The 14,881-nt window shown below is 39.1% G+C and overlaps 1 protein-coding gene and 1 long non-coding RNA gene across 4 annotated transcripts in view; one reads left to right on the top strand and one right to left on the bottom strand.

Annotated features, from left to right (window-relative positions):
- Positions 1–8,691, top strand: part of LOC144303803 (uncharacterized) — a 78,458-nt gene extending 69,767 nt beyond the window's left edge. For 2 of the 3 annotated variants that reach the window (XR_013370776.1, XR_013370775.1), the window contains exons 5-6: positions 6,933–7,040; positions 7,519–8,691. This is a non-coding gene — a long non-coding RNA (uncharacterized LOC144303803). The remainder of the gene's footprint in view (positions 1–6,932; positions 7,041–7,518) is intronic. The other variant, XR_013370774.1, reaches the window with a different exon arrangement.
- TET2 (tet methylcytosine dioxygenase 2) overlaps positions 5,653–14,881 on the bottom strand; it is a 125,192-nt gene continuing 115,963 nt past the window's right edge. Inside the window, exons 10-11 of the mRNA XM_077882183.1 lie at positions 12,562–12,916; positions 5,653–10,472 (exon numbers count right to left, since the gene is read on the bottom strand). Of these exons, the coding sequence (XP_077738309.1) occupies positions 8,983–10,472; positions 12,562–12,916 (1,845 nt within the window). The 3' untranslated portion in view covers positions 5,653–8,982. The remainder of the gene's footprint in view (positions 10,473–12,561; positions 12,917–14,881) is intronic.

Genomic DNA, 14,881 nt, shown 5'->3' with positions numbered 1-14,881 from the left:
TATTTGTGTATAGTGTAAGAAAGTGGTCCATTTTCATTCTTTGCATGTAGCTGTCCAGTTTTCCCAACTCCATGTATTGAAGAGACTGACTTTTCCTTATTGTAAATTAATTGGCTATGTATACATTGGTTTGTTTCTGAGCTATTTTGTTCTATTTATCTATGTCTCTTTTTGTCCCAGTGCCATACTGTTTTGATTGATATGGGTTGGTAATATAGTTTGAGATCTGGGAGCATGATACCTCCAGTTTTGTTCTTTCCCAAGGGTATTGACTGTTTGAGGTCTTTTGTGGTTCCATACAAATCTTAGGATTATTTGTTCTAGTTCTAATTACTGTTTGGTAGGAAATGCAATCTTGTCATTCACCACAACATGGATGGACCTAGAGGGTATAATGCTAAATAAAATAAGATAAAAAAAGACATACCATATAATTTCACTTATATGTGAATCTAAGAAACAAAACAAATGGACAAACAGAAACAAACTGATAAATACAGAGAACAAACTGGTAGCTGCCAGAGGGGAGGGGGTGATGGAATGGATAAAATAGGTGAAGGGGATCAAAAACTGCAAACTTCTAGTTACAAAATAAGTAAATCATGGAAATGTAAAGTACAATATTAAGGAATATAGTCAATAATATTGTAATAACTATATAGTACAGACGGTAACCACACAGTGATCATTTCATAATGTATATAACTGTCAAATTGCTTTGTTGTACACTTGAAACTAATATAATATCGTATGTTAACTATACTTCACAAGAACTCTTCATTCTCACAGTTATCCATTAAGACACAAACCAGCTCACGCTCCTCCTCTGGTGAGACCCTGTAATGTCATCTCACACAGATTGAAGGCAGAAGGACTCAGAGGGCTCTAGAACAAGGCACCATGAAGCACCATGAAGCCTCATTCCCTCCACTCTTTTCATAGCTCGTTCTGCTACAGTTGCAGCCTCTCTGTGCTCGTGAGCTCATGTTAAAGCCTTTAATTTGCTATTCTCCCTGCTTGATGTATTCTTTCTCAAATATTCACATGGCTGGCATTTCACTGTCTTCAATTCTTGCCTTATCAGTAAAACTTCCTTGACCAATCTATATTTTTTAAAAAATCCTCCAACCCTCTCAACATCCAGCACTTCCTTTCTCCATCTCTTTTCTTTTCCCCATGGCTATTATCTCCACATTTACTTTATTCTGTATCTCCCTCTCCCAAACGAAAGATAAGCCCCAAGAGGTTAGGGACTTACTGGTGTGCTTATTGCCAGTTGCCTAACTCCCAGAAATGTGCCTGGCACCATTTTCAGGTGTGGGAAAGGTGATCTCTAAGGTCTCATTCAAATCTGCTTATCCATGATTTTGTATAGTAAAGAAGTATTTCCTCTTTCTCACTAATGACTTGGAAATATGTAAAATAAAGCTTCTATGGTAAAAAAAAAACAAAAAAACAAAAAAAAAACAGCCTCAGCTGAACTAATGAACACAATTATAATAGCTGGCTTATTTATTTAATTAATTTATTTTTTATTATTTTTTTAAAAAGGTTTTATTTATTTATTCATGGGAGACACCAAGAGAGAGGCAGAGACATAGGCAGAGGGAAAAGCAGGCTCCTTGTGGGAGCCACCCAGGTGCCCAATACCTGGCATTTTTAAAAAGTTCTTTTGTTGTACTTTAAATAAATTCATTTATTCCTCATAATAGCCATGTGAAATAGGTATTATTATTTTCATTCTCCAGATGAAGAAATTGAGGAAAAGAGAGAGAGTATTGGCCCCTAGCCTTAGGTCCCACAACTAGTAACTAGCAGAGCCATAACTTGAACCCAGAGCTAAAGTTCTTTATAGTATGTCATGGCCTAGGGAATACAAAAGTGAGATTCTTTTAAAGTTAATAAAATACAATATTTAGTGGCACCTGGGTGGCTCAGTGGTTGAGCATCTACCTTCGGCTCAGGTCATGATCCTGGAGCCCGGGGATTGAATCCCACTTTGGACTCCTCACAGGGAGCCTGCTTCTCATTTTGTCACTGTCTCTCTAGCTTTGAGGTCCTATTGATGCTTCATGGAGAGCTTTTACACTGTTATGTAAACACATTTTGTCAGGTGAGGTAATTCGGGCTCCTGCCCTTAGGGAGAAATGAGAGAGCCTGCAGGAGTCAGGTAAGTGAATACTGACGTCTGGTCAGTGGACTGGACCTTCTAGCAGTAAGCAAAGGAGAGGGAGAGCCAAGATGTCCTTTGACAGGCGAATGGATAAAGAAGAGATAGAGTGTGTGTGTGTGTGTGTGCGTATATATGTATATATATACGCACACACACACACACACACACACACAATGGAATATTCCTCAGCCATTAGAAAGGATGTATACCTACCATTTCCATTACATGGATGGAACTGAAGGGTATCATGCTGAGTGAAATAAGTTCAGTCAGAGAAGACAATTATGATATGGTTTCACTCATACGTGAACTAGAAGAAGCAGCACAGAGGATCATAGGAGAACGGAGGGAAAACTGAAAAGGAAGTTGTCGGAGAGGGAGAAAAAACCTTGAGAGACTCTTAACTATAGGAAACAAACAGAGTTGCTGGAGGGGAGGTGGGTGGAGGGATGGGGTAACTGGGTGATGGGCCTGAAGGAAGGCACTTGATGTGAGAACTGGGTGTTAAATGCAACTGTGAAACTAATGATGTCTAACTGAATTTAAATTAAAGAAAAATTTTGTGAGAATAACTGCCTATTCTAGTTTGAGCTTAAAGCTTCACATTCTCATTAATCCTCATCACATCTCTGTGAGGGATGCATTATTTTACTCATTTTTAAAGATGAGGCTTGATGGCACACAACTTGTGAAATGCAAGGCTGGATCCCAAACCAGGTGCTACTACTTCATTGTATTCCTTAGAGCTGAATCAAGAGCTACCCATGAGGGAAGCATTAGGGCACCACAAACGTCTTAAGTTTCAAGCAACAACATCCAGATTTCTATTTTTTTTTTAATTGGAGTTCAATTTGCCAACATATAGTATGACATCCAGTACTCATCCCACCCAATGATTTCTATTAATGTGACTATTCTGTTGAGGCATAAAAGCAAGTGCTCAGCGGTTTAGCGCCGCCTTCAGCCCAGGGCATGATCCTGGAGACTTGGGATAGAGTCCTACATTGGGTTCCCTGTATGGAGCCTGCATCTCCCTCTGCCTGTGTCTCTGCCTCTCTCTCTCTCTCTCTCTCTCTCTCTCTCTCTCTCTCTCTCCCCCCACTTTCTCCCCCACCGCCTCTTTTTGTGTCTCTCACGAATAAATAAAAATCTTTAAGAATTTGTGGGCACATTCACTGAGCACTTGCCTTTCTTTTTTTTTTTTTAATCTAGTGATTTAAATCATCTGAATTCATTCTTATGGGGTGGGGAAAAAGTGTCTTTCTGTAACTATTTTATTCAACACCTAAATAGAAACCTCATTTCAGTTTGATTTAAGAATTGATTAGAGAGTAAGATGTCAAATTGGATAGAGAAATTCCTTTTGAAACAGTATTAAAGGAAGCCCCAAAGAAAGCGTATTTATGGAGTGTATACATGGAGGAAAATAGCTGCTCCTTTAGGAACAAATGTTGGATCAGACAGGGACAGAGATTTGTGAGAAATTGCTGGGTAAAAGAGAGGGGAAATGTAGGCAGGTGGCTGCCGATATGTAGGAACAAAAGTTTCTTTGTTCTTCGAAGAGTGCTGGTAACACTGAACCAATCTCTAATTGCAGTTAATTCTCTTCTGAGCATCTTTTATGAACTCTAAGAACTAGAGAGTGTGCTCTCGGGGGAGGGAGGAGGGCAGGGGAAAGCACCCCAAGGCCTGGGTGGTGAGCCCAGTGACTGGCTGGTGACTCTGCCTTCACCCAGCAGGCACTCTCCCCTCACATTGGCTGTGGAAAGAAAAGATGTTTCCCCGGCCTCCCTTTCTTGCTGTATTCTCCACTCCAGATGCCCTCTAACCCAACATAACCAATTAAAAATTCTCAGCAGTGTGAGAAGGTCCTTGATAAAAAAGGCCTTTGCTCACGGAGACTGGTTGTCACAGCTGATGGAGTGCAGAGTCAAAGAGGCAGGAAGAGGTCAAAGCTGAGCTAGAGTTATCCCAAGCAGGGGCGGGGTTGTGACAAACCAACTGGAGACTGAGGCAAGGAAGAAGTGCCACAGTGTGACAGGGAGGCTGGGGGCCTGTCTGCCTGCCTGTAAAGGTTCCTTCTTAGCAGTGTTTCCAGAGGAGGCCAGGGGCAGGAAGAACTTGATGAGTGCTGGCTCATTGGTTATGTCCAGCTTTCTCTCCCATTCCAGTCCACCTGCAGGTTCGCAGTAAGCAGCAAGTCGGCTAGCACCTCTGTTTGCAGCATCACCAGCCCCTGCCTGCCTGGGCTGTATGGAGCCCTAGCAGGAAAAGCTTTTGAGTGCACAGAATCTCAAATTCCCTCACCCTGGGCAGTGACTAGCAAATATGAAAAGTGGGAGTTTCCAAGTTTCGGCCAGAGGATGGATGGTGAAGTGGGGGTTGACAATATCCCCAGAGGGTTGAAATTAAAAAAAAAAAAAGTAATTGGATTACTGCTTCTTACAGCAACATTGCTTCTCTTAATAACCTGGCTTTGAGTAGAGTGCTGGAGGGATCACCCAATCAACAAACTCAAAGGTTACTAATAGGGTGGTCATTTCCTAGGCTCAGGAATAACTAAATCAAATTTGGGAGGCACTGGGCTGGCTCAGTTGGCAGATTGTGGGACTCTTGATCTCAGGGTTGTAAGTTTGAGCCCCACACTGGGTGGAGAGATTACTTAAAAATAAAATAAAAAAAAATAAAATTTGGCCCAAGGTGAATAGAGTTAGAAATACAGGAAAGGGAATACCCTTAAATTCTTTCTCTGCCAATTTGGGGGTGGGAGGGCAGGTGGGAGTGTGGTGGTGGTTCAGGGTGGTGGACACCGGGCAGTTTGGAAGATTTACGTAATTGTAACTAGTAACAGTGCTTAATATGTATCTAAAAAGTGTTTCAGCAGGAGGGCATTGGTGCTGTGTGAGGGCGGATCAGTGTGAAAGAAGGGAGAGAGATGAGGACAATCCAGCTTGCGGCTCCCTGAAGCCTCGCGGCGGGGATGAGGACTGGCACATTCATCTGGTCCCTCCCAGACCACCTCTCCCCACTCCTCTTGCCTAACACTGCCTGCCTTTTTGATATGTGGGAAGAGGAATCTTCCTTGGGAAGAGTGAATGTGAAGAGGAGTCTGAGAACTGGGTTGGCCTTAGCTCTAAGCCATGTGAGCTCAGTCCCATGTACCTGCATCTTGAGAAGCCCTCACAGGCCACATGCCAGAAGGGACATCAGTTGGTCAGCAGAAGTGTTACTGCTCCATCCCTAGTACTGACAACACACACAAAATAAACAGGCCAAAGTAAGCTGGAAAAAAAGTTGAATATCTAGGCTATTCCGCTAGAGAAAAATTTTGGCTTTAATCATCCAGATATTATTTTAGGTACAGTTTAATAAGCAACCATCTAAAGAGTATCTTTAAAAAGCAATTTCTTCTCATTCCCTTTTGCCTCATCGAAGTAACAGTAGTTCAGGCATAAACAGAAACTTCAACAAGACAATACTTAGAGTGCATTAAATAAATATAAATTTTATTAAAAACACTCACATAGCGTTATCAGGAATGATATAATAATAAACGCTTTCAAATAACCTGCATTCATAACATTACAATACTTACAGTATTTATAACCATCCTCAGGTTTTATAGACAAACCGAACATGAAAATGAAATGAAACTAAGTTTAAAAAAAGCATAGAAAAATGCACACAGAGTTCATTATCTTAGTGTCAAACTGCAAAAGTTTCCTACACAAGTTAACCACTAGCTTTAGAAGTGAACTGTATACCACTGTGCGTCAATCAAGATGAAAAATTCATTCAAGTAAAGTTGACACCACTCAGAAGCATTTTCAAGTATGGCTATATAGTTAACCTGATATTCCTATATAAGCAAATTGGAGATCTGCTTCCATTCATTCTAACTGAGGCAGGTTTGATATTTACAATTATAGATCTGATATTTACAATATGCCATTTGATTTCCTCTCCTCCTCCCTCCCTCCCTCCCTCTCTCCAGATCCCAAACTACACTTCTTGCTCTTGTTGGCCAGCAGTTTGACAAATGACAGTGGATGATAGAGAAACCAAATATTCATATAGGGATGGTTGACTCAAAATCAACAGATGTGCATGTAGTAACCAAATATTTGGGGTTAGATATATGGTATATGCAAAATATTTAAATCATGTGTTTTGACATATGCAAAGCAAACATTTTAAAAATCTGTGTAAATTGGTCACAGCCAAAAACTGAAGGGAAATTTTTAAAAAAGACAAAAGCCATGTTATAAAGACTTGACCAGTAAAACTCAAAAGGTCTTGTTTCATTAAGAATTTATTTGAAATGTTAGTAAGCACAAATATACATAGACCAAAATGTAATCATACAATTACATGCCACACCCCTAAGTGTTCTGCTTATGTAGGGAAGTCCTCATGGACCTCTACTGTACTGGCTACAGGATAAAAAACTCACCCTTTAGAGTGTTGAAAGACTCTAGCCAACAGCCACTTGCCAAACTCCTGCCTTACAATCTTCCCTTTATCAACTCAGTGCATTCTATTTTCATGTAATTTTTTTTCCTGCTTGAAACAGTCAAAAGATTTCCCCAAACTTTTTAAATGCTTTCTTTACAATAAAAAGAGCCAACAGATTTTACAAAATTAGTTTTAGTTACATCAGGACATATACAAGTAAAATAGGAGGGATTCAAAATAAAAAGGTTAAATCCCTGAAAAAAGAATATATTTATTAACCTACAACAATTTTACATAAACACAGGTGACATGTTGGCATAAGGAGAACATGAGCTGAAATATCCCTGAATTTTTAGAACAAAAAGGTTGAAGTTCAAGTTATACTTGCTAAGAAATCAAGTATTGAAAAAAGGTATGCTTTTTTAATAATAATAATAATAATAAAAAGACTTGGAAAAAAATGATGGTACATGATGCTCTAAGCTTTCACTCTCAGTTCAATATCCTATTGCCAAACTAGTGTTGAGGTATATGACAAGTAGGAACATCACTCAAACCTTTAATGAATTCTTAGCTCACATTATGATATATTTGTAGCAGGCTGAGTAGCACCATCATGATGTGAATTCTGCTTCAAATCCATATATATATATATATATATACATATATATGTATATATTTAAATTTTTTTACAGTACTAAAATACTAAAGCATTGCATTAAAAAAGTTTTGTTTACAATTTAATTTACTTACTATACATTTCTTTCACTTCTTCTTTATACAAATTAATGATTTAAAACCACCACAGCAAACCAGCTGCCTGTTTTTTTTTTTTTCTTTTTAATTAACAGATTCACATGGAACTAACCCTGTTTATTCATCTTACGCAGGCATCAATCTGCTCAATCTTCCTGGAGAAGAGGACACTTAAGCTAAGAAATGACAACATCACAATGTACAATTATCAACACAAAAGCAGACTGCCATTCAGTTTGCTGAAGAGCATACAGATCCCTAAAGTAGCATCGGCTTAAGTGAACTAGCTTTGTTAAGTCTGTAGCATGTCATTATTTATTACCTGCAGTTAAGAGGAAATTCCTAAAACTATGTATTTGAGCAATGAACTTGTCATACAATTTTGTATAAAACTTACAGTATAGCATGTGAGATGAGCACCAGAAAACATGTGTTGTGGACTAATATATTCCCTTGAATCCAGTAAGCCCCATTGTGGATTTAACTGGCTATATTAAAAATGGACACATTGCTCATCAGCAGATGCATGGCGAAAAGCAAAAATAGTTTAAAAGCTTTCCTTGTTTCCTTAAAAAAAAAAATCAACTTTGCATTCTAAAATGAAAGTAAACTTTTTTTTTTTAAACATCTCAGTACCTTAGCATTGTTCAAGTTGTCAAAGCTTAGGTAGACAAAGTGCTTCTAAAACACCATTTAAAATATTTATACATATACGTGTGTGCACATATACATATGTGTATATATATATGTACATATATACGTTTATTGTCCTACAAGGACTTCACTGGATGAGCAAAATCCAGAGGCCTTTAAATGTCCACATTTTTTTTTTAAAAAAACCTCGTGTAAGAATAGGTAATTATGCTAAAAACTTGAATGAAAAGGTACCCCTATTATTCAAGGGCCTTGGAGTACACTGATAGCATCTTGATGATACAAGGCATTAAATTTTTAATTGTTAAAGACACCATTTTCTTAGCACCATTTCTTAGAACATCCAAACAAATTCAGTGTTTTGCTGTCTATTCATTTATGCTTCCTGTAGCTATTTTGATAAATAAAAGTTAATATTAAGATTACAGTAAAAACTGCATGTTAAAAAGCCATAATTCCAGTATTTCAGTACATTGTATATTCAGCACCAGATGGTATTTTAAAATTCCTGCCACTGTAATACTACAGTACTTGTTTGACTTGTGTTCCATGACTATGCAAACTTGGTATTATTGAAAGTGGTCACAGATGTGTAGAGTTGTAAGGGGGAGAAAAATCACATTTACATATCCTCTCGTCCAATAATAGAACCAGTGTTTAAAAATGTAAATTGTGGAACACTTTCTTCCCCACCTTCTTTTTGCATAGAATGCTTTGGTCTTTTGCCTAGATGCCATCTGTGACCACTTAGGAGTCAGTGGAAATTAAGTGCTATGGTAAGATGACCTCTTTTTTTGCTGGTGAGCTGAGGTTCTTCCCACCACATTTGTCATGAATCCTGTGTCCTTTCCCCACTGCCCCCGTCATTGAGAACTATACTACAGACAGGTTGGTTGGTTGGTTGTGGTCTTTTTAAAATGAGGTACCCACCACAAGGGGCGACATCATATGTATCTGTTGTAAGGCCCTGTGACCCGAGTGAAGGCATATGGAGATGTAGTTACTGTGGAGTCTGTGGTCACGGACATGGTCCTTTCAGCAAGGGACTTGATAAAGCGCAGGTAAGTGGGCTCGGAAGGTTCATGCGGCTCAGTGGGCTCCCGTTTCACTTTTTTGCCATGGGTTTTCTGAGGCACATAGTCCGGGCCATACTTCTCACACTCTTCCTCTTTCTCTCGGGCTTTTTCAGCCATTTTGGCTTCCCAGAGTGCCAAGCCATGTTTTGGCTCATTCATGCTCTTATGCTGGTAAAAGACAAGTGAGATCCTGGTGGGGTGATTCCTATTGGGATTCTTTAAAGGGGTTGTGGCGTGAAGCTCACGCTTGGCACACTCAATGAGAATTGACCCATGAGTTGGAGCCACAGCCACTCCTCCAATGTCAGGATCTAGAAAGCTCTGTTCACTGTCTGACCAGACTTCATCATTGTCCTCGGCAGCAGAAGGCTGCTTCTCCTGGTTACCAGCATCCTGTAATTTGTGTAAGCCTTCTTGGACAGAAGCAGTTCTATCATGGTTGAGACCTGGAAGCATCTTAGATAACCCATTAGCTGTGTGGGAAAGCATGTCATTTTCCTTGTTTTGGAGATGCAGGGCATGAAGAGAGCTGTTGAACATGCCTGGAGCTGCCCCATAGTTATGGATTATATGAGAAGATGGGGGATGTTCACCATTCTTATAGTCTATGTTTGAGTTGCTCAAATTGGTTGGTAATCTAGAGGTGGCTCCCATGAAGTGGCCATCCATCTCATGAGTGGAATAAGGAGGAAATGTCCCTACATGGTGTACATTTGTTTTAATAGTACAACTGCTGAAGGCGTCTCCCTGTATATTTTGGTTTCCATAACCTAAGTACTTAGAAGAAAAACTCTGGCTATTTCCGAACCTCGGCTGGTAAAGTGTATGGATGGGTGGTAAATTTAATTTAGAGAGAGGGTCTTGGTTTGGATACCTGTATAGATCCATGGGCTGAGACTGGGGAGAGTAGGAACCCAGATATGGGGAGCAGTTGTCCACTGATACATTTCCATTGCATTGATATGCTGGATACTGGTTATTCTGATTTAAAAGCCCAGTGTAGGGATTCATAGGGTTAGAAGAATTCAAATAAGAACCTGTAGCTTGGGATGAGGTGGAATAGAGGTTCATAGGGCTGGCGCCTCCATAAATATCTGAAGTGTGTGAAGAGCTCGGATAAGCTTGGATAACTGGATTGGGCCGTCTCATGTATAGATTGGCAGATCCAGAGGAAGAGTAGGAGTTGACCGACTCTGACTGAGAGTTATTTGTCATGGGGTGATGCTGTTGTTGCTGCTGCTGTTGCTGCTGCTGCTGCTGGGGTGGCTGCTTCTGGGGCTGTGGAGGTTGCTTCTGCAGGGGTGGGGGCGGGGGCTGCTGGGACTGCTGCATGACTGGTCCTGAAAGTCGCAAAAGTTCTGTGGACAGGATGAGAAAGCACGCAAATATGTCTGATTATTATCATATAGAAGCTAGTGAGGATGCTTAAATGTATATGAGAACCCCCACTAAGATTATACCCATTAAATGAGGACAAGAGCAAAGTCAGGGTGCTGACCCTGTCCTGCATAATTTTTTGTCTAAAGTGTTAGGTTAAATAGTAGATCTCTACGATAGTGCAACTTGGGAATGTAACAAATGTCCAAAGCTGTTTCACTGAGAGCATCATGTTTTCTGGAGCTTCCATGTATCTGGCCATTCCAGATTCTACCTGACGTGGCCTTCTCCCTCCACCCTGTCTCCCTGCCCTCCATTGGCACAGTCCTCAAGGAAGCCTTCTATGATTTCATCTTCTAGTGCATGTATAATACCCACCTCACACATAGGTCAGATAGAGCAAAGCTCCCTAATGTACTGTAATTACGCATTGTTAGTCCTCTTCTGCTAGTGCAAAGCAGCTCCTTGAAGGAAGGGACCAGGTCTTATATTACTTTATTTATCCATTGCCTGGCATGCAATAAAATTTGTTAAATAGTTGGCAGTAGCATAATACTTGTTACAGAAGATTCAGCAATGCTACAAAAAAAGTGTGACGTTCATTTAAACACTCAAAGCACATCTTATTATATAACTGGCAAACCCTATTTATACAGTTGTCAATAAAACTTTAAAGGAATTTTCAGCTTTGTAAGTTAAAAATTTTAAAGTCGTATTTTTATTTCATGACCTCGCTTAAAAATCTATGTATGAGAAAAGAACAAATAAATGGAACTGTAATGGCAGCCCTGAGAATTGAAACAATTATTACAGAAACCAGTTAGAAAAGACTGGAGGCAAATTTCTAATCCAATTATACTTTGCAGCTAACTTAAAGGAGAGATTAAGGAGTAAACAGGATTTACTTCTCTTAGTATTAGTCAACCCATCAACAGATTTTTATTAAGTATCTTCAGCATATTATTTGAAATTACTTAGTTTCTTAAGGTTTTGAAATGAGTTGGTAGGGAAATTTGACTTTATGAAGTATAGATGGTTGGTTCTAAGCAAACTGGTAGACTAAACTTAAAAGATACATATTTTTCTTTTCTTAATGTCCAGGCCAAAACCATCTGTAAAATGTGGATATGGACATTATATTGCATGGCTTTTTATAGCAATTAACTGAAGACATAAACAAGGGGATTTGAAAAGAAAGTATCAACTTAGTACTGATTAAATAATGCTCTATTACTACTAGCACAGATGTGATCTGTTTGGATGAGTAAAAGCTTTAGAAGATAACTACTCCTCAACTCAGACTTAATATGGCTAAGGAAAGGTATCTTATTCCCCTGCCCCATAAATGCTATTTTCAAACCTCCTATTTCAACAAATAATATTGTTTTGGTTATCTAGGCTTACAATGTTGAAGTCAGTCTTAAATTTTTCTTTCTTTGTTCCAATGTTTTGCCATCAATGTATTGAGAATCATTTTAGGAACAATTGCTCCCCCCCCCTTTTTTTTAAGATTTTATTTATTTATTCATGAGAGACACTGAGAGAGAGAGGTAGAGACATAGGCAGAGGAAGAAGAAAGCTCACCTCAAGAAGCCCAATGCAGGACTTGATCCCAGCACTCCAGGATCACGCCCTGGGCCGAAGGCAGGTGCCAAACCTCTGAGCCACCCAGATGTCTCCCTTCCATCATTTTTTGGCTAAATCTTCACTGCTACCACCCAAACCCAAGCTTTTCTTACCATACTCTTGGATTGCATCTCTCTCCAAACTCATAGCTCCTCTGTCTCTAATTTGGCCTCCCTGCCACTGCTAGATTAACATTAATTTCACCATATCATAAAACTTTGCTATTTATTATATAATAGATTCCAAACTTCTCCCACAAGCTGGGGCTGAGGGTGCAATATCTCATTACCATCTCCAAGATCAAAGCTTGGCCCTTGGGACTTCAGGGAAGATTCTGGTATAAAACTAAGAACGTGACTGAATATAATTGGCCAAAAATAAAGATATTCATTTTTTTTTAACATAACTTTCAGAAAACAAAGATTTATAATACTTTATATTTACCTGCCAACTGTTTAGCCTGGCTTGCATTTTCAGTCTGTTTTGTACGAGATGAGGCTGACTTTTCCTTTTCATTCTTATTTGTGTTGTTCTCCAGAGAGGAAAGCTTTTCAGCTGCAGCTTTCTTGGCTTCTAGTTTCCTTTGTCGGCATGTCTTGACTGGCTCTGCTAACATCCTGACTTTCCGCCGAAAAGAACTCAGAACCTGAATGGCACCATTTTGTTTCTTCTTCTCTTGAGCTTCGACACTCCCAAACTCATCCACATCAGAGACTTTGTAGAGAGGCAGAACATGGAGCTGCTCATCCTCAGGTTTTCCTCCGATTTCTCGATTGTCTTCTCTAGTGAGGGTGCATACCTAGCAGGGAAATAAAACAGTACAGCCTCAGTTTCAGTCCAAAAGAAACGCGCGTGCGTGTGTGTGTGTGTGTGTGTGTGTGCACGCGTATGTATCTTTCTCCCTCTCAGTATTTAGATTCTCGGTGGTGGTCTCTTGGACCAGATTAGTGACATGCCTATTACCATGAACCGAGTCTGTCTGTTATTGAGGGAGATTGCATCAAAATGGTACAGGGAGACAGAGAAGTCCATGTTGATTTTCTTTTTTCCTTTTCTTTTTTTTGAGTCCATCAGGAAATGTTACCTATGTTCACTTTGTTCTTCACATATATTTCTGATTCTAAGGAAAGAAGTGTCACCCACCAAAATGAAGCAATTGCCTACTTTTCACACATAGAAATAGATGTGAGAGATGTGGAGCCTCTTCAAAAAGTGGCTAAAAGTTTCTTCCTTTCTTTCGTTTCTCTTCTAAGCTATTGCAACATACAAGGGGCTATTCTGAAGGGGGAAAAATCTACTCCTCTTGCTTTGCTAATTTAATGGTACTTTTTCTCTTTTGTTAACCACAGTCATATTGGTGTTGGCAAGAGATTATTTGTTGGCTTTTAGCATTTAGTGTTTTTGACTGATGCAGAAAAAATGTGATCATGATTATTTAAAGTGCACATAATACATAAAATCATCGGAAAATACTCTTGAATGCGATCATAACAGACTTACCTTGATAGATAACAGATGGTACTAAATGAGTTTTTCACCGCCTATACAAAAAGACTTCCAAATCAACGTCTCTGAGCACTTGCCACATTTTCCCTCATGTTTATCCCTATTCTGTTCTTACCTAGTGCTGCTTTCCTTTGTACCTCATGGAAACTGTGACCTATTACAGGAAAAGTCCTCTTTACACAAAACCTTCTTGTCTCTGTCTTGTCTACTATCCATCACCTTGCTAGAGTGAAACATGGTTACTTTTAGGACCTACTATGGCTCTGATGATCATTTTTTCTTCCTAGAATCTAGCCTAGCCTCCTAATAGTGAGCAAGTGCTCAATACACAATTAGTGATGATTTTAGATATTATGGACAAGAAGCCTTGTGCTGGTCCTCCTGGATCAGAAATCCACAGGCTAATCTGCCACACAGCCAGTTTTTGCATGGCCAGTGAACTAAGAATGTTTTTTGCCTTTTTAATAAAAAAACAAAAACAAAGAATGTGACAGAGACCCTATGTAGCCTGTGAAGTCTAAAATATTTACTATCTCACCTTCAATACAAAAATTTTCTGACCTCTGCTCTAGACCATTAAACCAATACCTTTTCTGCTTCTCAAAAACTTCATACTATGTTCCATAAATTACTTCCTCTATTGCTTACCGCCTCCCTGGATTCTTCTCTACCCTAGACTATGGCTTTGGTCTCTGTATTCTATTTTTCATCTTAAGTCTCATTGGTCATCTTCCTCAACTACACATATATCCATGTTAATGACTCATTAGGTGGATTAATTTATAATTTCTTCATGTGAACTTTTTTGTTTATTTTTAGACCACCAATGTTTATTATATACTAAAATTCAGCATATTTAGAAAACTCTTCCATGGATGCCCAAGAAGACTGAATGTTCACTGTAGTATTGTTAGTGGTGACAAAATTATATTTATATCCATTTTTTATCAGTAGGAGAATGGATTTATATATTGTGTAGTATATTCATGCAATGAAATACCACACATTAGTTTTAAAAACCAGAGTTACATGTATTGATATAGTTTATCTCGCTACATGGAAGGCTACACCATAGACTCAGTTTTGAACACTACTCCACCCTAAGACCATATTCATTTTGCCCACTTACCAAAACCTCCAATTATATGGGCCAATCCACTTCACCCACTATACTATGTAGTTATAATGGGTTCTTTTGTACTTTGAATTTTCTATAGTAGTTACTATGCCATGGATGATATGCTTTTCATTTGTACTT

Source organism: Canis aureus, chromosome 33, assembly GCF_053574225.1.
Source record: "Canis aureus isolate CA01 chromosome 33, VMU_Caureus_v.1.0, whole genome shotgun sequence".
NCBI classification, from domain to species: Eukaryota; Metazoa; Chordata; class Mammalia; order Carnivora; family Canidae; genus Canis; species Canis aureus.
Note: the sequence above shows the minus strand (reverse complement) of the source record. Positions and strands in the feature narration are given on the sequence as shown.